This window comes from Nymphaea colorata, chromosome 8 (assembly GCF_008831285.2).
Source record: "Nymphaea colorata isolate Beijing-Zhang1983 chromosome 8, ASM883128v2, whole genome shotgun sequence".
NCBI lineage: Eukaryota > Viridiplantae > Streptophyta > Magnoliopsida > Nymphaeales > Nymphaeaceae > Nymphaea > Nymphaea colorata.
The window spans coordinates 6,497,625-6,518,812 of record NC_045145.1 but is presented as its reverse complement, the minus strand read 5'-3'; the positions used below and the strand labels follow the sequence as shown (position 1 = coordinate 6,518,812).

General features: G+C 33.8%; 1 protein-coding gene across 1 annotated transcript; it reads right to left on the bottom strand.

Annotated features, from left to right (window-relative positions):
- Positions 1-1,381: 1,381 nt before the first annotated feature.
- Positions 1,382-18,512, bottom strand: LOC116259705 (cysteine proteinase inhibitor 1-like). The gene is made up of 3 exons (XM_031637611.2): positions 18,249-18,512; positions 18,020-18,122; positions 1,382-1,671 (listed from the first exon to the last, which is right to left on the bottom strand). Exons 1-3 carry the CDS (start codon positions 18,510-18,512, stop codon positions 1,382-1,384), a joined length of 657 nt encoding a protein of 218 aa, XP_031493471.2.
- Between the last annotated feature and the right edge of the window lie 2,676 nt (positions 18,513-21,188).

Genomic DNA, 21,188 nt, shown 5'->3' with positions numbered 1-21,188 from the left:
AATACAAAACCTGTCTTTTAATAGCCGTAGAAGAGGATATATATATATATATATATATATATATATATATATATATATATATATATATATATAAAATAAAAAACAAAGTATTACCGATGATTTGATTTATGGTGAACCACAACTTATAGGTTGTTTTTTATAGCTTCAGACTTTAGTTTTGCCTTAAAAAGGTGTGTTTTGGGAGATCTTCAATTTAAACAAACTAATGATCAAAGATTTGAAATTCATGCTAAATGTTAAAAACCACGGGTTTAAGGTTAGATGAGGGGAGGCCCGACATTAAATCCATAGACCTTAAGTCATATGAACTCAGATCACCACGGATCCTAAAACATGGAGAAACAAAGACAACCATAATGTTTACCGGCTGCCACTGATTTCAATATACCATTTCTTTGTTCTGTTTTCATCTACTCTATTGTTATCTACCCTGTGTGACAGTGCCCTGTTCCTTTCACTGTGGCCTTTCACTGTGGCATGCTCTTGTTACATTGACATCTCAAGGGCCTATTGTCAATCCCACATCATCAACCAATGCTATAAACTGATCCTCGTCGACTGGGACTGAGTTTTCATCCAATTTCACTGTTGCACACTTCTCAAACTGCTACTTTCTTAACAATTCAGAAAACCAAGAATTGTGTTAGTTTTGTACGTTCCTACTCGCAAACAGGGGCGGAGGTCGGGGGGGCAGACAATTGTGTCATTTATTAAATTTGAATTCAATCTGATATTTACTCATAGAAAGCCAGGATTGTGTCAATGCTTATAAAACTAGCTCCATCTTTTAGAGCAAACTTGTTCAATCGGAGGTATGCCAATGGATCCGATATGAATCAGATATAGTTTTTAATGTATTCATTTATTTGCATATTCACATATCCAGATTGAGACACAAATGAAGAAATATCTATACCGTATCCAAATCTGAATTCACGATCCAAACCCAGTTAGAACTGGATTTTTAAATTGAATCCAAACCACATTACAATATGTTAAACTGCATTGATATTGGATATTTAGAATCTCAGTCCGATCAAAAAATAATTTAAATCCAATTCCAATGGGATGTCATACTTAAGCTTTAATGTGATCCATGACATACACGCAACACTTTCAGGAGATCAAATATTAAACAATGCCAAACGGCTTATTACATGACCACCAAAGAACTGATTGTGACTTGACCACCAAAGAACTGATTGTGACTTGAAACAGAACTTAGACGAACAGAGAACCATGCAACGACAGAGACCATGGGGTTCTAGGAGCGTTCCATAGAACTTTATCATGAGCTATGAACGGAATGAATGCAGAGGTTCAACACAGAAGATGGCAGCAGTAAGCAAGCATTGCTTAATCAGGGGAAAACAGATTCAAATGATGTCAAGGTCTTGACGTGCTCCCATGGATTCTCATACACAAGAGCCTTGTAGTGCCTGAGATACCCCGCTTTCAGGGCCTTGATCAGCAGTTTGCAGTTGGTTCCGGCCACCACCTGGTTCTGAGCCTCCACCACCTCTGCGAATACTAGAGCTGCTTCTCTTGGGTGCTCCTTCTTGTACTCTGCCACTGCAAACTTACCCAGCTCCTGTACATGCTTGTTGTTCTTCACGTCCGGGATTGGCTGGAAACCGCCGAGCAAGGTCGCTGAGGAATTAAAAGAATCCATTAGGACAGGGAATTGAGAGGGGATCGGATCTATGGAGGAAAGAACGGAGAAATGTTGAAATGAGTTAATATATCGGCCAACGACCAATGATGGTCTTGAGAAAGCAGCCTGAGCTCATATTTATAGGGCTGATTTGGCACGTTGGGATGCCAAAGCATGCGTCTGGAGAATAAGAATGCAACTAGAAGGAGCGTTTGACCCCTCCACTTCCTCTCCCACAATTTTCAGCCTTCGCCGTTGTTCAAGAGACCAAATACCACAGAATTGAAATGCGTTACGTGGTCAACCTTTCTTCCATCCTTCCTCTGCATTTTAACAATAATCCATTCATTATTTCTTCCAGTTTTTTATTTAATACTACTCCATACAGTAAATGCTGCTTTTCTTTCTCTATGTCTGCAAGAATGCAACCCAACAAATTTAGGATTTAATTTTGCAAAAAACTCAAATTTGCCGCGTCCAGGGCTTCCACGAAATATCAATAACAAATTGCCCGCCTCAAGACTTTGAGAAAACAATATAATGTGGACTCCCTAACCTAGATCCTCTGGTTTCGTTTGCTCAAATCTTCAGCATTCTTTCTTTGTTAATTTGATTAAACTCTTGGCTGTACGCGGTGATCCCATAACGTGTCAGACTTTGTTTCGTTGCTATTGCTTCTCATGAATATATAATCATATATTTCAAAGAATATGCAAACATGAATATAGACGCATGCTCTTTTCTTTCATTAAATGAAAAAATGATGACTCCTGGTTTGCAGAAATATTGATATTTTATGGAAAGATAAGTTTTTAAGATACATCGGATCTGAATATGAAGAAATTGGCATCTACACAAGTTGATAGAGGACGGGTTTTGTGTTTGCTGACTAACATGGGCACCTTCTTAACATTTTCATCCATTTTCAACACAAGTTGATGGAGGAGGCATTTTCATCTTTTTCAACATTTTTCTTTTGGTTTTCTACTTTTACTTTTACTGAGGGTGACTATATGCATGGGAGAATTGAAATTGCTGGCGGCTTGATATTGCCGGATGATAAACCATTATAATTTATTGCCATAATATGAACCATCGCTAATACATGGCAGCTGTGTTCCAGCAAAGGTTTTTAAATTTTTATCTAGAAATATCCGTTAGAAAAAAGATTTCAATTCCCCCAGATACATGCATTTACAAATAACCTTACAATTTTGTGCATGGTTTCCTACTGTTTTGTTCCTCATTTTCTACGTAATTCTCCATTTAACAGTTGCTGATTGTACTTTATGGCAACTGTCGCAATATACATTCTGGTGAATTTGACATCTCCAGTGTTCGCTATTTATGAATGTGAAATCTCTCACAAGTATTACTGTATTCTAGTGCTTTTTGCCACCATTGTAATTTACCAATTTAAAATACTAAAAATATGTTTCTAACGCAAGCTCAAAATTTAATAGTAGGTGAAATAGCTGCCACCATATAGAATTTCATCACCTCAATAAGTTACCATCTTATCACTCAAAATCAACAAGAAAATGGAAAAGGATCTTGAAACCACAATACAAGAAAAGAAGGATTCACCGACACATGGGAAAACTGAGGTCGATACCGATTCCAGTGGCCAATGTCGGTGAATATTCATTTTTATCAACCTTCAAAGAAAAATGTTGGTGGAAAACAACCTTTACCGACGTGTGGTGTTAACCAAAGTCCAGTTTCTTTATATCGACGTCTATTTTTCAAATGTTGCTAAAAAAGAAACTTCTACCGATGTCCATCACTGAACGTTGGTAAAAAGTTACTTGTACTGACGTTCACTTTGAAGACGACGATACGAAGAAAAACTAGACAATCCTTTATGATTACTATGAAGAAACCAATTAAAAGATTGAATTAATTTTAACGTAATGCAAAACCAGAACAGAAATCAATTCAACATATTTCCTAACACTCCAACAAAATAACAGTTGATAGAAAACAACATGACAACACCTCATAAAAATTGAAATCAAACTTTCAACGCCACAGATGATGTAACTGTCACAATAAACTTTATGATGAAGTTGATGTTCCCAGTGTTGGCTATTCATGTGTGTGAAACCTCTCACTAGTATTACTATAATAATCTAGTACTTTTTACCCTGTTGTAATTTATCGATTGAACAATCTAAAAACATGTTTCTAACACTAGCACAAAATTTGTGAAATAACTGCCACTGTATAGAGTTTCATCACAACATTAGGTTACCATCTTATCACCCAAAATTAACAAGAAAATGGAAAATGATCTTGAAACCACATTACAAGAAAAAATGGATTCATCGACACACAGGAAAACTGACGTCGATACCAACGTCCAGTGGCAAATGTCGATGAAAAACAGCCTTTCCCGGCACGTGGCGTTATCAATGTCGATGTGCGTTTACAAATGTTGCAAAAAGTAACTTTTACCGATATCCATCACTGAACGTCGGTCAAAAGTTACTTGTTCACTTTGTACACATCGTCAAAAAGAAACTGGACAACCCTCTTTAAGATTAGTATGGAGAAATCAATTAAAAGATTAAATTAATCTTTTACATAATGCAAAATCAAATCAAAAATCAATTCAACACATTTCTAACACTCCAACAAAATCACAATTGATAGAAAACAGCCTGACACCCCATGAAAATTGAAATCAAACTTTCCCCATACTTTTATGCATCACTTACATACTTTAGTAACCTTTTTTTTCAGACAAGGCCACAGATGATGCAACTGTCGCCATAAACTTGACTGTGAATTTGACACCCTTGGTATTGGCTATTTATGTCTGTGAAATCTCTCACTAGTATTACTATAATATTCTAGTGCTTTTTGCCACCATTACCAGTTACAGGAAAAGATATTATTGCCAGAAATAAAGACTTCTTTATCAGGAAAAGGCCCAGAGATTTACAAGTAATATAAGAGCTTGAGAGTATTGTAACTACATAGTCTAGTTAGTAGTCTCATGGAGTTTGTTCCAGAGACAAGCAGTAGTAAGCTATCATCAACCTCGTCAGGGATTGATGAAATAACTGTAAGTATGTTTGCTTTAATTATGAAATAAAGTGTTAGTTTTCCTTACGAGTATGTGTTAACATTTTGATCTTCATGCATGTGTAAAGTAGTCTTCATTTCTGTCAATTGTTTAAGTTGAAGTTCACCTGAGTTCGATTATATGACTGAATGGTAAAAGAGGAATCTGAATGTGTAACCCAAGAGGGAAAGACCTTATACGAGTACCCACAAACGCAGAGGCCGATCGGGGAAAGTGAGATGGTCATGTCAAGAGGGAAACACAGTAAGGATGAGTCTTGAGCCTATTAGATCATATAAAGGATGAAGGTTATTTCAAGTTATTGCAATCCGATAGATCATAGGACACAAAGCACATACATGACGATGGAAATGTTTGCACTTCTCGGACAGAAAAACCCTTCACAAAATATGGATAAAACAGACTTTGAAAAAATATTGTATGACTTAAAAATAATTTTGAAAAATCAGAAGCGTATAAGTAACCAACTCACTGATATCTTAAGAAACATAGATCAAAAGAAACCCGAAATCCAAAAGGTAGAACGAGAACCAGTAAAACTATATATTTCAGACCAGATAGTTAAAAGAGAGATAAAATACCTAACAACTATGTATAACCGAGACCTAATTATCAGAAGAGTCATAACAGAGTCGTTTATATGAACAAATTAGAATACAAAATTGATTCCAAGAAAACTTTTGTATTTGAACAGAAATGCCGAATAATTGAAACAAACTTAGAACGAAAATTTTTAGAGTTAAATTAGGATGATATGTACCTAATACTAGATGAGGAAGAAATGAATACCGAAACAGTCCTAGATATGATAAGCAGACTTAACAAGGAAAACAAGCCTAAGCCTAAATTGAAGACGTAGCAATATGAAGGTTGCCCTGCTGATCAAGAACAGTCGGTGCAAAGTTGCTCAGCGCGTCTGGAAAATAAAATGGATAGAGTTATAGAACTATTAGAAAAATTAATAGATAAAATAGACCAGAAGTTTGAACAAACAAATAAAAAATTAGATCAATTGTTAGATAATTTGCAAAAACACAGAGAGATAAATATGGTAGAAACAAATAGTATATGAGACTTAGAAACAGAAGACGAGATTGAAACAGAAAACTACGAACCAAGTATAACTTATACAGAATTGATGAACCAAGGAGAAAACGAATCAGTAACAGACATGGAAATAAATATAAACACAACTCCTAAAAAAGGGATAAAAATTAAAGAAGAATATCCAGCAGGTCCAAGAACACATAAAGGAAATCCGAGTAGAAATAGACATCATGATGATTATAGTAAAAGTGAAAGATGGGAAAGAATTTGGAAATCCAGGCTAAAAACAAAAATTGAAGAAAAAGAATAGAAACAAGGAATATTAAATTTAGATAACACAAATAACATACTAGTATTATTACAAATATGGAAAGCAGAAATGAGTAAACATATTACAGAAAGCAAAATAAAAATTAAAAATGTACCAGCGTATATAGAAAATTCATTAGTAGGAAACGCATATTTATGGTTCGACTAGTTACCTAATTCTTCAAAAGAAGCTCTAAGAGCAGACACATATAGTAAAGGAGCGGCTACTACAAACCCGTTAGACATCTTAGAAAAATACTTAGGATCTATTAAAGTAGAATTCTCGCATTCGAATATTGAAAAAATATATGAAGACCAAATAAAAATAAATGCAAGACAAAATATTTTAAATTTGGCAATATGTGACCTGTGCTACGTAGAAGAATATGTAGAACTGTTCAGTAAATATTATTACCAAGCAAGTATAACTTTAGAAGAAAAACCTAGATAATTAGACTTGTTCTTTTCAAAATTACCACCGATAGTTTATGGACAGGTAATAAAAGTGTTCCAAGAAAATAAACCAAAGGAAGATACATTAGGATCAAGAATAAAATTCCTAAGAACATGGTTCAAAACAATGTGTGAAGAATATGTAAAGTCCAAAAAACTAAAACTAATAACAAAATCACCATATAAATGTTGTGAAGAACATATTACACCTCAATTAGGATATAAAACATATTATAAATCAAGAAAATACAATAAAAAATATAGGAAGCTCAAACATTACTATAAAAAATATAAACAATATAAGCATAAGTATCCAAAGAAAAGATACTATATTAAAAATAAAAATAAATATACCAAAAACCCAAGAAGTTGTAAATATTATAACTATGGAAAAATAAGACATATAGCAAAAAATTGTAGACAACCTATGAAACAAAAATTAGTAAATACAATAGAAGGCGATTATATCAATATTGAAGAACTTAGTGAAATAGAGATAACCGATAATATACGAAACAAACAGTAGTGAAGATGAGTGACAAAATAGAAAAACCACAAGATATTAGATGCCAAGAAGAGTTGACAGAAGATTACACAATTCAGCGAGTCATTTTTGATGAAAAAATATTCAAGCAAATAGAGAACCAAGAATTGGACATTAGCACAGAAAAAATATTTGACTTTCCGTTAATAAGGAAAATACCAATAATAAAAACAATGCTTAAGAAAAAAAAAGAAGAATACTATATTATCAACCAACGAGAACATGTAATAGACATAGAACATGCAGGATTATCTGAAGGAACAACTAGAGTACCACTTATCAGTAGACATGGAATCCAAGAAGAACTAAAACAACTAAAAATAAAAACTCCTATGAAATATGTATATTTTGGAGGAATAGAAATATTAGTAAAAGCTTGTTTTAAAGAAGGTATAGATACTCCATTAGAACTTTATTTATCAGACGATAGGATAATCTACTCAGTAGAGAAAGCTATAATAGCAAAAGTTAGAGGAAACCTAATTTATCAAAAACTAAAGTTCATAGTAAAACCTAACTATACTATAAGTCTAACAGACAAACACATAGATAGAAGCCTAGTATTGTACTGGAAACTATCAGGAATAAAACTCGAGAAAGGTTGTAAAGTAATGACTATCAAAGGGAAAAATATGTATGTAGTAACAAATAAACATAAAATATCAACAAAAAGAAAAACAAATGGACAATCCATTCAAACAATTAATAACAATAATAAACGATGATGAATCATATTACGTAGAAGATGGACAAAATGAATTACAAATTATCAAACAAATACTAAGTATCAGTACATCAGGAGAAACTAGTCACCAAAAACAATTCCATGTTAAAGGAACTATAGACAATATGATAAAGAAAATATTAATAGATACATGATCGGAAGAAAATTACATCACGCCAGACATGATAAATATTGATATAATATTACCAAGTGAGCATAGATATAAGCATATCCAGGGAAACATCATAAGAAGCATAGGAAAAGTGAGCAAAGAAATTAAGATAGCCGATTACATGTTTGAAGTAGAATTTGAAATACAAGCATTGAGAAATGACAATTTAACAGGAATCATATTAGGCAACAAGTGGCTAAATAAATATGAAAACTTTAGGATTGAAAAATATACACTAGAAATTGCACATCTAGGAAAACGCATAATAATATTAAGAAGTTTTGATGATTAGCCAAATAAATACTAAAAAATTTGAACAAGATATGAAAAAGACATTGTATAGAGCATTAGAGGAAAAGAAAATTAGGAAAAAAAATTAGCTAACATATTAAAGATATATATATTAGTAAAACAATTTATTAACAACCTAAAAGACATGGTAGAAGAAGAAGCGAAGGTTGACCATACTATCAACCTATGATAATGAGGATTATTATACAGAGGACTATACAGATTACGAAAATGACTACTATGACTATGACGATGACATAATGTAGAGAAATATAATAAATAGAATGGAAGGATAAATGATTAAATTAGATCCAGGACTAACATATATTGTACCAATCAATGTAAACGATAGAAGAAAAGTTATGGCTACCCAAAACAAATGGGTATTATTATTAAAAAAGATGGTAATAGTTAGACAATTTATTAATCGACTAATACACAAGACACATGATAGATGGATTAGAGAGATCAGAAACATAGACTCAGATGAATCAATGTCAGATATATCATATGATAAAACAGAATGTTTTCAAATACAAGTGTAAAAGCATATAATAGAGACACTAGGAACTTTGTACGAAATAGGAGAGAAAGATTATTTAGAATTTACATATGGGTACTAAGGTTTATAGGAAAATTGGGAGAAAGGATGATTAGAAAGAAATTTAGAGACTACAGGAGGCATTTCTTTACTTATTTACGAGCAAGAGCAGTTGCAGAATGGAAGTTTATGGAATACTGGAAAGAAAAAGAAAAAAGAGTATAATATCTTATTTATAGAGCATTTGAGAGAAGAAACTATAGTGATGAAGAATCAAGCGACACCGAATGAATATTAGTAAAAACAAGTTTATATATATATTGATAAAAGTTATACCGCGAGGATATCATAATAGATATTATATAGCATATATAGACACAGGAGCCCAAATAAACTTATGCAAAAAGAATTGCTTACCAGATAATGAATGGGAAAAACTAGATAACCCTTTGGAAGGTAGAGGATTTAATGGAGCCAAAGCACTAATAAATTACAAAGCTGAAAATGTAAATGTACAAATATGGAAAAACGTAATAAAAATTAATAGAATTTATGCTTTTGAATTACATTACAAAGATATCATATTGGGTAGGCCTTTCTTAAACAATTACCTACTTATAAATATCACAGAAAAATACTTAATACTAACCACAGCTTGTAAAGAAAAAATCAATGCATTGATAGTAAAAAACAATGAAAGAAAACAAACACCTTGGATAAGAGGAGATAGTAAAATAACCCAAAAGTTAACAAGAGAAAAAATAAATACCATCACTATAAATGTTCATGAAATAAATGAACTAGCCAATATAGAAAACAGATTAGAAAAATTGTACCCAGAAAATCCATTACAATATTGGGACAAGCATAAGACAGCAGTAAAAATAGAATTGATAAAAGAAAATAGTATAATAACACAACCATCTTTAAAATATATACCTGATGATCTAAAAGAATTTGATTTACACATAAATGAACTGTTAAAAGAATGATATATACAAAAGTCAAACTCAAAACATAACAGCCCAACATTCATTGTTAATAAGCACAGTGAACAAAAGAGAGGAAAAACTAGAATGGTTATAGATTATAGAAATTTAAACGCAAAAGCTAAAACTTATAACTACCCAATTCCAAATAAAATACTAAAACTTAAACAAATATCAGGATACCAATATTTTAGTAAATTTGATTGCAAAAGTGGATTTTACCATTTAAAACTCGAAGAAGAAAGTAAAAAACTAACAACATTCACAGTTCCAAACGGATCTTATGAATGAAATGTACTACCATTTGGATACAAAAATGCTCGTAGAAGATTCCAAAGTTTTATGGACGAACAATTTAAAGGGTTAAGAAATTGTGTAATATATATAGATGATATACTACTTTTCAGCCACACACAGGAAGACCATTATGAGTTGCTAAACGAATTCATAAAATATGCGAACAAGGCAGGAATAGCTATAAGTAAAAACAAAGCGGTCATTTGTAAAAAACATATTGACTTCCTAGGAATAGAAATAGACAAAGCAGACATTAAAATGCAAACCCATATTGTTCAAAAAATAGCACAAACAGAAGAACTCGATACTAAAAAGAAGTTACAATCATTCTTAGGACTACTAAACCAAGTCAGAGAATATATACCACACCTAGCAAAACATTGTAAACCACTCCAAGAAAAACGGAAAAAAGACAAAGAATACTATTGGATGGAAGAAGACAAACAACATATCAACCAAATTAAAACAGTGTGTAAAAACTTACCTAAACTAGAATTTCCAAATGAACAGAAACCATTTATATGGATTATAGAATCTGATGCCTCAGAATATTGTTATGCAATTAGAATGAAATTAGAAGAACATCAAACCCAGATAGCCCAGTTACAAACCCAAATCAGAGAAATCTTGAATACAGAACTCAAGATCTAGAGAACATAAGGAAATGATGAAGGAGAAGATAGAAAGTCTGCTTCCTACTGCTTTCAATATATAGACCTCTGAGGAGGAGATCTACGGCTCAGGTTTGACTCGTTAGCATCTAGATGTGTGGCTGAGATCTCTTCTTTTCTTTAGTGCGATCTACTTTTATTCGTTCTGCGAACAGACTTCTTTATTCACTCTGTCTTTGATGAATCTGCCAAACTTCTTTATTCGCTCTGTCTCTGACGAATCTGCCAATACTTCTCTATTCGCTCTATCTTTGAGAATCTATCGATGAATCTGCTTTTCTTTATTCACTCTTCTTTCATTCGCTAATGGACGAATCTGCTTTTGTATGTGGTGTTTCTTTATTCGCTCTTGAATTCGCTAATGGGCTTTTGTATGTGGTATTTCTTTAGAATATATTCCAATCAATCACAGCTTTTCCATGGTAATGGTAGTGATTGAAGTATTGACTGGAATTATTATCTAAAGATTTACTTTGCACAATTCTTTACCCTTTCCGCATTCTGCACACTTATGCTCTGGGTATTTTTGCATGAACTGGCAAAATTCCTTGAGATTTTTCGTTCCCATCAATGGTCCTTTTATTGCTCTAGTCTGTGGTGGTTTATCCGGCATTATCAGGGTTTCTAGCCACCTCAAAATCTCCTCTTTACTTCCTTCTTTCGTTTTTAATGACAAGGAATAGATGATCTGTCTGTTTCTTGCTTCGTACATCCATACATTGGGTTCTTGGTACTGGTGTAGTAATTCTACAAAAATTACTTATAAATCTCTGGGCCTTTTCCTGATAAAGAAGTCTTTCATTTCTACCAATAATATCTCTTCTTGTAACTGGTATTCTGGTTGCACAAGCTCTTTTGTTAGTCCTATCTTAACGGCATATATAGTAGGAAGTATCCTATCCTCAAATATTTCTGCTTGGGTAGCATATATCCGTAGAAAGATAAGAGGTGCTTTTGTTACTTCTAGGTACCGCTTTGCTGCTTTGCATAATTCTAGAATTTCTTCTAGTTCCTTAGCATTGCTGGTGTAAACAGTGTGAAGTAATCCATAACTGTGTACCATCTTTACTAGGTTTGGATCTGTGTTTGGATAGGCTATCATTTTATTTATCCCTGTGTATGGTATGGTAATATAGCCTTTTTCTGGTGATGTATTCTTTTCTCTAGGATTTTTGTTTAGGTAGTCACAAACTTTTTTCAGGTTTCTTAGGTAGTTATTGATTATCATGGATTGGCTTGCGGTTTTCTCCTTCTGGATGGTTTCCAGATAAGTTTGGGTTTGGGGTGGTGTGAACAGGTTCAGTTTAATTTGTACAATAGGTTTCTGGAATCTTTGGTTTAGGTTTGTGTCATTGAACCTTGGTTTGAATATAATTTCTGACTTGGTTATTTTTTGTAATGCCTTTGGTTCTTGGATTTCTATTTTTGTTTCTAGTTTTGGTGTCTAGATCATGATTTCTGGGACTTTCTGGAGGTTTTCTGTTTCGGTTTTCCATTTCAGGAGTTCTTTGATTTGGGTTTGTAACTGGGCTATGTGGGTTTGATGTTCTTCTAATTCCATTCTGATTATCTGCACAAGTAAAAGGTTGAGTTATTGAGATTATTTTTACTGAGAGGCTTGGCATGGTGACCGCAGCTCAGTTTGTAGTGTGTGTAGTGTGCTAATTAGTTCTTATATATGGTTCCAATTGTTTTGTACCTTTTGGAACTGTGATCCATAACTATATTATGAGGCATCAGATTCTATAATCCATATAAATGGTTTCTGTTCATTTGGAAATTCTAGTTTAGGTAAGTTTTTACACACTGTTTTAATTTGGTTGATATGTTGTTTGTCTTCTTCCGTCCAATAGTATTCTTTGTCTTTTTTCAGTTTTTCTAGGTGTGGTTTACAATGTTTTGCTAGGTATGGTATATATTCTCTGACTTGGTTTACTAGTCCTAAGAATGATTGTAACTTCTTTTTAGTATCGAGTTCTTCTGTTTGTGCTTGTCTAGTTCTATTCCTAGGAAGTCAATCTGTTTTTTACAAATGACTGCTTTGTTTTTACTTATAGCTATTCCTGCCTTGTTCGTATATTTTATGAATTCGTTTAGCAACTCATAATGGTCTTCCTGTGTGTGGCTGAAAAGTAGTATATCATCTATATATATTACACAATTTCTTAACCCTTTAAACTGTTTGTCCATAAAACTTTGGAATCTTCTAGGAGCATTTTTGTATCCAAATGGTAGTACATTCCATTCATAAGATCCGTTTGGAACTGTGAACGTTGTTAGTTTTTTACTTTCTTCTTCGAGTTTTAAATGGTAAAATCCACTTTTGCATTCAAATTTACTAAAATATTGGTATCCTGATTTTTGTTTAAGTTTTAGTATTTTATCTGGAATTGGGTAGTTATAAGTTTTAGCTTTTGCGTTTAAATTTCTATAATCTATAACCATTCTAGTTTTTCTTCTCTTTTGTTCTCTGTGCTTATTAACAATGAATGTTGGGCTGTTATGTTTTGAGTTTGACTTTTGTATATATCCTTCTTTTAACAGTTCATTTATGTGTAAATCAAATTCATTTAGATCATCAAGTATATATTTTAAAGATGGTTGTGTTATTATACTATCTTCTTTTATCAATTCTATTTTTACTGTTGTCTTATGCTTGTCCCAATATTGTAATGGATTTTCTGAGTACAATTTCTCTAATCTTTTTTCTATATTGGCTAGTTCATTTATTTCATAAACATTTATAGTGATGGTATTTATTTTTTCTCTTGTTAATTTTTGGGTTATTTTACTATCTCCTCTTATCCAAGGTGTTTGTTTTCTTGCATTGTTTTTTACTATCAATGCATTGATTTTTTCTTTACAAGGTGTGGTTACTATTAAGTATTTTTCTGTGATATTTATAGGTAGGTAATTGTAATTTATTGATTTAAAAAACTAAAAACATGTTTTTACTGATGGCACAAAATTTCATAGATGGTGAATAGCTGCCACCGTATATAGTTTCATCACCTAAATGAGTTACCAGCTTATCACCCAAAATTAACAAAAAAATAGAAAATAATCTTGAAACCACATTACAAGAAAAGATGGATTCACCGATGCATGGAAAAACTGACGTCGATACCAACATCCAGTGGCAAAGGTCGGTGAAGATTCTTTTTTACCGACGTTTAGAGAAAAATGTAGGTGAAATCAGCCTTCACCAACGCGTGGTGCTATTGGTCCAGTTTATTTTTATCAACGTCTATCATTGAACGTCAGTAAAAAGTTACTTGTGCCAAAATTCACTTTGCAAACGTTGATAAAAAGAAATTAGTTTTACCGACGTGTCGGTAAAATTTTTCCCAGCTTAAAGTTAGCAACGTCTACCCTGCGTGTCTGTATAACCCTACTTTTTTCGATGGGTTACCTTCGGACGTCATTACTTGCTGTTTCACAGATACGCTACACCAAATTTGCTGACGGTTTTTACTTGGGCCTTTACCGATGTCTTTTACCGATGTCTTCCACACGTTAGACATCGGTAAATGCTTAGTCGACTTGTTAAAGGCTTCATCGAGTTGTTAACTATGCCTGAACCTTTCTTCTCAATTCTTTTTCTTCTCTTTTTTTATTTTTTCTTTCCTCTTCTTCCCACTAGCAGACTAGCAGTTACCGCATTTGTTCGATTAGTGTTCCTCATCGTAATTGGATGGCTACAAGATAAAAAGGGTGGTTTACTTTTGCTTCAAATAATTTCATTAAAAATTGCACCGAAACACAAAGTTGGCTTAGTTTCAATCTTCGGAGCTTTACTTTTGTTTTTTTTTTTCAAAAAAAAAAAGTTAATGTAGTGTGAGATTGTCGCCTCCCTTCGCAGTGCCGGTGAGAATCTGCAGGGACCGCAGGCATCACTGATGCCACAGATAAGGAGGTGACGACCTCTCCACCAAAAAAAATTGACATTGCTGCAAACCTATTTTAGGAGGGAGGAGCTCTCCATTCTGGCAGCCTGCTAGCGAGTGGAAGGGGCAGGCCAGCCCTTACCAGTGAGGGAAAGGGAAATGGTTCGACCACCTTTTTTGTTTTTTTAAATTGTTTAAAACAATAGGCTGTCTGATGTAAAGAAGCATGACAACCAGACTTAATTGAAATCAGCCAGCTATTTATATAGTTGGATGTTTATTTTTTTAATTTTGTTTCACAAGAAACTGTACTAAAAAGTACATTCTGTTGCTAAGCAACTGGCTGTCATAAATGCAATTTTAGTTACATAAAATTAGAAATAGCTATTGAGCTACAGAGGTAACCGATATATATATTTAGATGCAGTCATATACTATTTTGTATTAGATGCTATCAAACGTCTAAAAACTAAAATCTATCGATGTTATATAAATATTAGCCACTGTTTAGGATATAACAATGATTCATGATATTTTTAGATAAATTTTAACATACAACGTAGAAGTCTTCTATGTAATAATATGAAAACTAGAATTTGCTGGTTGACAGATGCTGCTAAATGGCTCTTTAAAATACCATAAAGGATGACTACAAATTAAATTGTTGCTAATACCCACACTTTTAAAGTTTATTTTTTAACAACATGTTTTAATTATTTTTCCATTCGAAAATATATGGCAGTGTTTGGCAGCAATATACTGTTCAATGCATTTGAGCTACAAAAATAAGGCAGTTTCATGGAACAATGTGTTACCTGGTGCCATGGATATGCATTATTTTATGAGACAAATTCGTAAGACAGTTCAATGTGTTAGTATTGCCAAAACAGACTCTAAAAGATTATGACTAAAAAATACAACAAACATTGATATAAATAGGGTAAAAGAAAAACCGTGCTACATTATAAATTATCTTTATTTAACACCCTCGTTGCTAAAGATTTAGGCGACACATTTTTATTCTTTTACCATCCAAGTGCCTGCTTATATAAGTATATATAGACATTCAAATTGTACTCATGCAGAAGCAAAATTCAGATTTTCCATTAAATTAATTTTGTCTAAATGGTGATCATGTTTTTCAGAAATAAACAATATCGAAAAGGATGTAGAGACACATATTCAACGAAAGGTCTTTTTCCTGGATAATTATTGACGAGTGAAACAAGAAGGTCCTGCTGGCTGCTGGAAAACGGGTGGGGAACATTGCCATCACGATAAATGAGTTTAATAAAAGAATCCGATCAGCTTTTTTCCTTCTTAAAAGAATCGGAACATTGAATGGTGTCCAATTCCATTTCTTTTGGAATCGGTTGAACGAGGAAGCATAGTTGTTTTGGAAGTCAAAATCGACCTAAGCAAAACCGAAACCGGCGGCAAACTGGTTTGATCCAGCATGCTGATTCAAAAGTTTCATGTGCCATTTTTAAAACTATTTTTTCCTAATGTTGATCGAATTTTATTATGTTTGCCTATATTTAATTATATATTTCTATCTTGTACTTGTGAAAAACTTTTTTTATGTTTAGCCTATTCGCAAACCAATTCATCTAAATCATTGAAACAACTATGTCATTAAGAGGTTGTTTAATAACAGTAACACTTTTTTTTTACTGTCTCATGAATCTAATGCAAAAAATAGAGTGGATCCATAAAACACTTGTTATTGTGTTCCATGTATTTGTCCTATTTTTCAGGCAGGTTCATAAGAGCCGCAACTTTTGTTGTTTCCATTCAAAAACCCATTTATATATAAAACAGTGGTCATTCTGTCATTATTATTATGCATTTTAAGGATCACGAGCCTGCGGGCATGGGAAAGTCGTCCATCCAAAATCTCAAATGCCCCACTCCAGACTTACCTTTTCAAGAGACACCAAAAACCAAACATTAACTTGACCCATGTATACCAGGCTTTGTTGGAGATTAAGTGACAAATGTGAAACACAACAATCTTTAAATTGGCCAACATAGCTCCCAAAAAGGTTAAAAAAATTTTGATTAGGACCTCAAGAGGATATATATATATAGCCACAATTTATAGGTTGTTTTTGATAGCCTCAAATTTTAGTTTCAAGAGGCTTAAAAAGGTGTTTTTTGGAAGATCTTCGGTTTAAACAAACTAATGATGATGGATTTAAAATCCATGCTACATGTTAAAATTTATGAGATTGTGTCAATGCTTACAAGACTAGCTCGATTTTAGAGAAAACTTGGTTCAATCTAAGGGATGCCAATGGATTGGATTCGAATTAGATATACCTTTACTATATTTGTTTCTTTGGATATTCACATATCTGGATTGAGACCTAAATGAAAAAAAAATTTATACCATATCCAAATCTGAATTCACTATACAAACCCAGTTAGAATCCGATTTTTAAAATGAATCCAAACCACATTACAATATGTCAAACTGTATTGATATTGGATATTGGATATTGGATATTTAGATTCTAAATCCGAACAAATATTTATTTAAATCCAATTCCAATGGGACTACATACTTAAACAATGCCAAACGGCTTATTACAATATCACCAAAGAACGGATTGTGACTAGAAGCAGAAGTTAGACAAACAGAGACACATTGCAACGACACCAACATGGCTCCCAAAAATGGCTCCCAAAAAGGTTAAAAAAATTTTGATTAGGATCTCAAGAGGATATATATATATATATATATATATATATATATATATATATATATAAACAGCAGTCACTAGACAGATCATGCAACAAAGTGGTACTAATGATTTATGGTGAAGCCACAACTTATAGGCTGTTTTTGATAGCCTCAGATTTTAGTTTCAAGAGGCTTAAAAAGGTGTTTTTTGGAAGATCTTCATTTTAAACAAACTAATGATCAAGGATTTAAAATCCATGCTACATGTTAAAATTTATGGGATTGTGTCAGTGCTTACAAGGCTAGCTCGATTTTAGAGAAAACTTGGTTCATTCTCAGGGATGCCAATGGATTAGATTCGAATCAGATATACCTTTACTATTTGTTTCTTTGGATATTCACATATCTAGATTGAGACATAAATGAAGAAAAATTTATACCATATCCAAATCAGAATTCACTATAAAAACCCATTTATAATCCGATTTTTAAAATGAATCCAAACCACATTACAATATGTCAAACTGTATTGATATTGGATATAGGATATTTAGATTCTAAATCCGATCAAATATTTATTTAAATCCAATTTCAATGGGACGACATACTTAAACAATGCCAAACAGTTTATTACAATATCACCAAAGAACCGATTGTGACTAGAAGCAGAAGTTAGACGAACAGAGAAACATTGCAACGACAGACCATGGGGTTCTAGGAGCGTTCCATAGAACTTTATCATGAGCTATGAACGGAATGAATGCAGAGGTTCAACATAGAAGATGGCAGCAGCAAGCAAGCATTGCTTAATGAGGGGAAAACAGATTCAAACGATGTCAGGGTCTTGACGTGCTCCCATGGCTTCTCATACACAAAGAGCCTTGTAGTGCCTAAGATACCCCGCTTCCAGGGCCTTGATCAGCAGTTTGTAGTTGGTTCCGGCCACCACCTGGCTCTGAGCCTCCACCACCTCTGCGAACAGTAGAGCTGCTTCTCCTGGGTGCTCCTTCTTGTACTCTGCCTTGTACTCTGCCACTGCAAACTTACCCAGCTCCTGCACATCATTGTTGTTCTTCACGTCCGGGATTGGCTGGAAACCGCCGAACAAGGTCGCAGAGGAATTGAAAGAATCCATTAGGACAGGGAATTGAGAAGGGATCGGATCTACGTAGGAAAGAACGGAGAAATGTTGAAATGAGTCAAGATATCAGCCAACGACCAACGACGTCTTGAGAAAGCTGCCTGAGCTCATATTTAAAGGGGTAATTTGGCACGTTGGGATGCCAAAGCATGCGTCTGGAGAATAAGAATGCAACTAGAAGGAGCGTTTGACCCCTCAGCTTCCTCTCCCACAATTTTCAGCCTTCGCCGTTGTTCAGGAGACCAAATACCACAGAATTGAAATGCGTTAAGTGGTCAACCTTTCTTCCATCCTTCCTCTGCATTTTAACAATAATCCATTCATTCTTTCTTCCAGTTTTTTATTTAATACTACTCCATACAGTAAATGCTGCTTTTCTTTGTCTCTGTCTGCAACCCAACCAATTTAGGATTTAATTTTGAAGAAAACGCAAATTTGCCCCGTCTACTTCCACGAAATATCAATTACAAATTGCCCGCCCCAAGACTTTGAGAAAACAATATAATGTGGACTCCCTAACATAGATCCTCTGGTTTCATTTGCTCAATCTTCAGCATTCTTTCTTTGTTAATTTGAACAAACTCTTGGCCGTACGCGGTGATCCCATAACGTGTCAGACTTTGTTTCGTTGCTATTGCTTCTCATGAATATATAATCTTATATGTCGAAGAATATGCACATATGGAATAGAAAAAATGCTTCTTTCTTTCAATAAATGAAAAAATGATGACTCCCGGTGTGCAGAAATATTGATATTTTATCGAAAGATAAGTGTGAACTAAATCCACATCAACATATCGAGACTCAAAGGACACATATTACAGAAAATAGAGATAAAATTGATTGGAGATTTATAGCTTTAAACTCAATAAATTTCACTCTTAAAATTGGGTTTTCTCATTGCAATACGAAGTGAAACGACACATCAAATAATCATTTAACTGGAGTCAGTGAGTTCTGGCTCGAAATCCGGGAATGGATTATTGAGGGAAAAAAAAAGTAATAAAATTAAACTATTATTGCTCCAATCAATCTCAAACTCGCTGGGAAATACTAATTAAGGCCAGATTTCAGCCAACTGTGGCAACCCAAACCTATAGACCCAAAACTTAAGATGTGCAAACACTAGTTAAGACAATCAAACACGATACCATAAGAAGAGGAACTCAAACTAATGACGAAAAATGAAGTCAAAACCAAGAAAAACTACATTCAACTAAACAAAGAAGGTGATTAACTTCGGGTTGAATCTCCAAGAATCTGATTAGAGGTTGGATAATATAGACTCTACCAACTCAAAGCCATCTTAAAAGCATGAACTTTTGCAGGAAAAGCACCGAATCACTTCCAAAAACTATTGATTTTACCAAATAACTCAACTTTTATCAGCACGTAACCTTCGGATGTTGCTAATGGCTGTTTCACAAACATGCTCTGGACGTGGGTAAAAGTACTACACCAATTTACTGACGTTTTTTAGTAGGGCCTTTACCGACTTCTCCCATCGCCAGATGTCAGTAAAGGCTTCGTTGACTTGTTGACTCTGCCCTAACCATTCTTCTCATTTCTTCTTTTTTTTTTTTCTTTTCTCTTTCTTCTTCTTCCCACTAGCAGTTACCACATTTTTTCGACTAGTTCATGTGTTCTTTGTCGTTTTTGGATGGATACAAGATAAAAAAGGCCGGTTCCCCAATCTCCTTGCCAAGTTTTTCTATTTGTTCAACGTTGGTTAGAGTTTTACTGACATCAAAAAAATTTCACTAGAAATTGTCACAAAAGCATAAAGTTGGCTTAGTTTCTATCTTTTTGGTTGGGAGCTTCACCTTTTTAAAAAAGTTAATGCAGTGAGAGATTGTCGCCTCCCTTCTGCAGTGCCGGTGAAACTCTCAAGGGACGGCAGGCATCATTCACGCCACTGTAGGGAGGTGACGTCCTCTCCACCAAAAAGAAATTGACATTGCTGCAAACCTTTTTTGGTAGGGATGAGCTCCCCATTCTGGCAGCCTGCTAGTGAGTGGAAGGGGTCAGGCCAGCCCGCTAGCGAGTGGAAGGCGGCAGCCGGGCAGGCCAGCCCGCTAGCGAGCGGAAGGGGGCAGCCGAGGGAGCCAGACTTCATTATGCGAGGTATGATGACGCCACAGCGTAGTATATAGTAAAATTGAAATCAGCCAGCTACTTCTACTTCTATAGTAGGATGTTTATTTTTTTAAAATTTTGTTTCGCTATAGGAAAATTGAAGTCAGCCAACTACGCCTATGGTTGGATGTATATATATATATATATATATATATATGCAATCATGTAATGTTGTGTACTAGACGCTGTCAAATGTCTAAATTTAAAAATCTATCGATCTTATATAAATATTAGCCACTGTTTAAGATATATTAATGGTTCGTGATATTTTTAGACACATTTTCAAATTTTAACATACAACATAGAAGTCTTCTATATAAGAATATGAAAACTACAGTTTGCCGGTTGTCAGATGCACCTAGATGGCTCTTTAAAACACCATAAAGGATTACTACAAATTAAGTTGTTGCTAATACCCGCACTGTTAAAGTTTATTTTTAGCAACATGTTCTAATTATTTTATCATTCAAAAATATATGGCGGGCAGCTTAGAGGCTGTTGGCAACAATATACCATTCAATGCATTCGACCTAC

Excerpts from the sequence above, each read along its gene's own strand:
- LOC116259705 (XM_031637611.2), bottom strand. The coding sequence starts at position 18,512 with ATGGATTCTTTCAATTCCTCTGCGACCTTGTTCGGCGGTTTCCAGCCA. Across the intron at positions 18,123-18,248 it reads GGCACTACAAGGCTCTTTGT|CTCATGATAAAGTTCTATGG; the intron begins GTATGAGAAGCC and ends TTCCGTTCATAG. Across the intron at positions 1,672-18,019 it reads TAGTCACAATCGGTTCTTTG|CGACCTTGCTCGGCGGTTTC; the intron begins GTGATATTGTAA and ends TTAATTCCTCAG.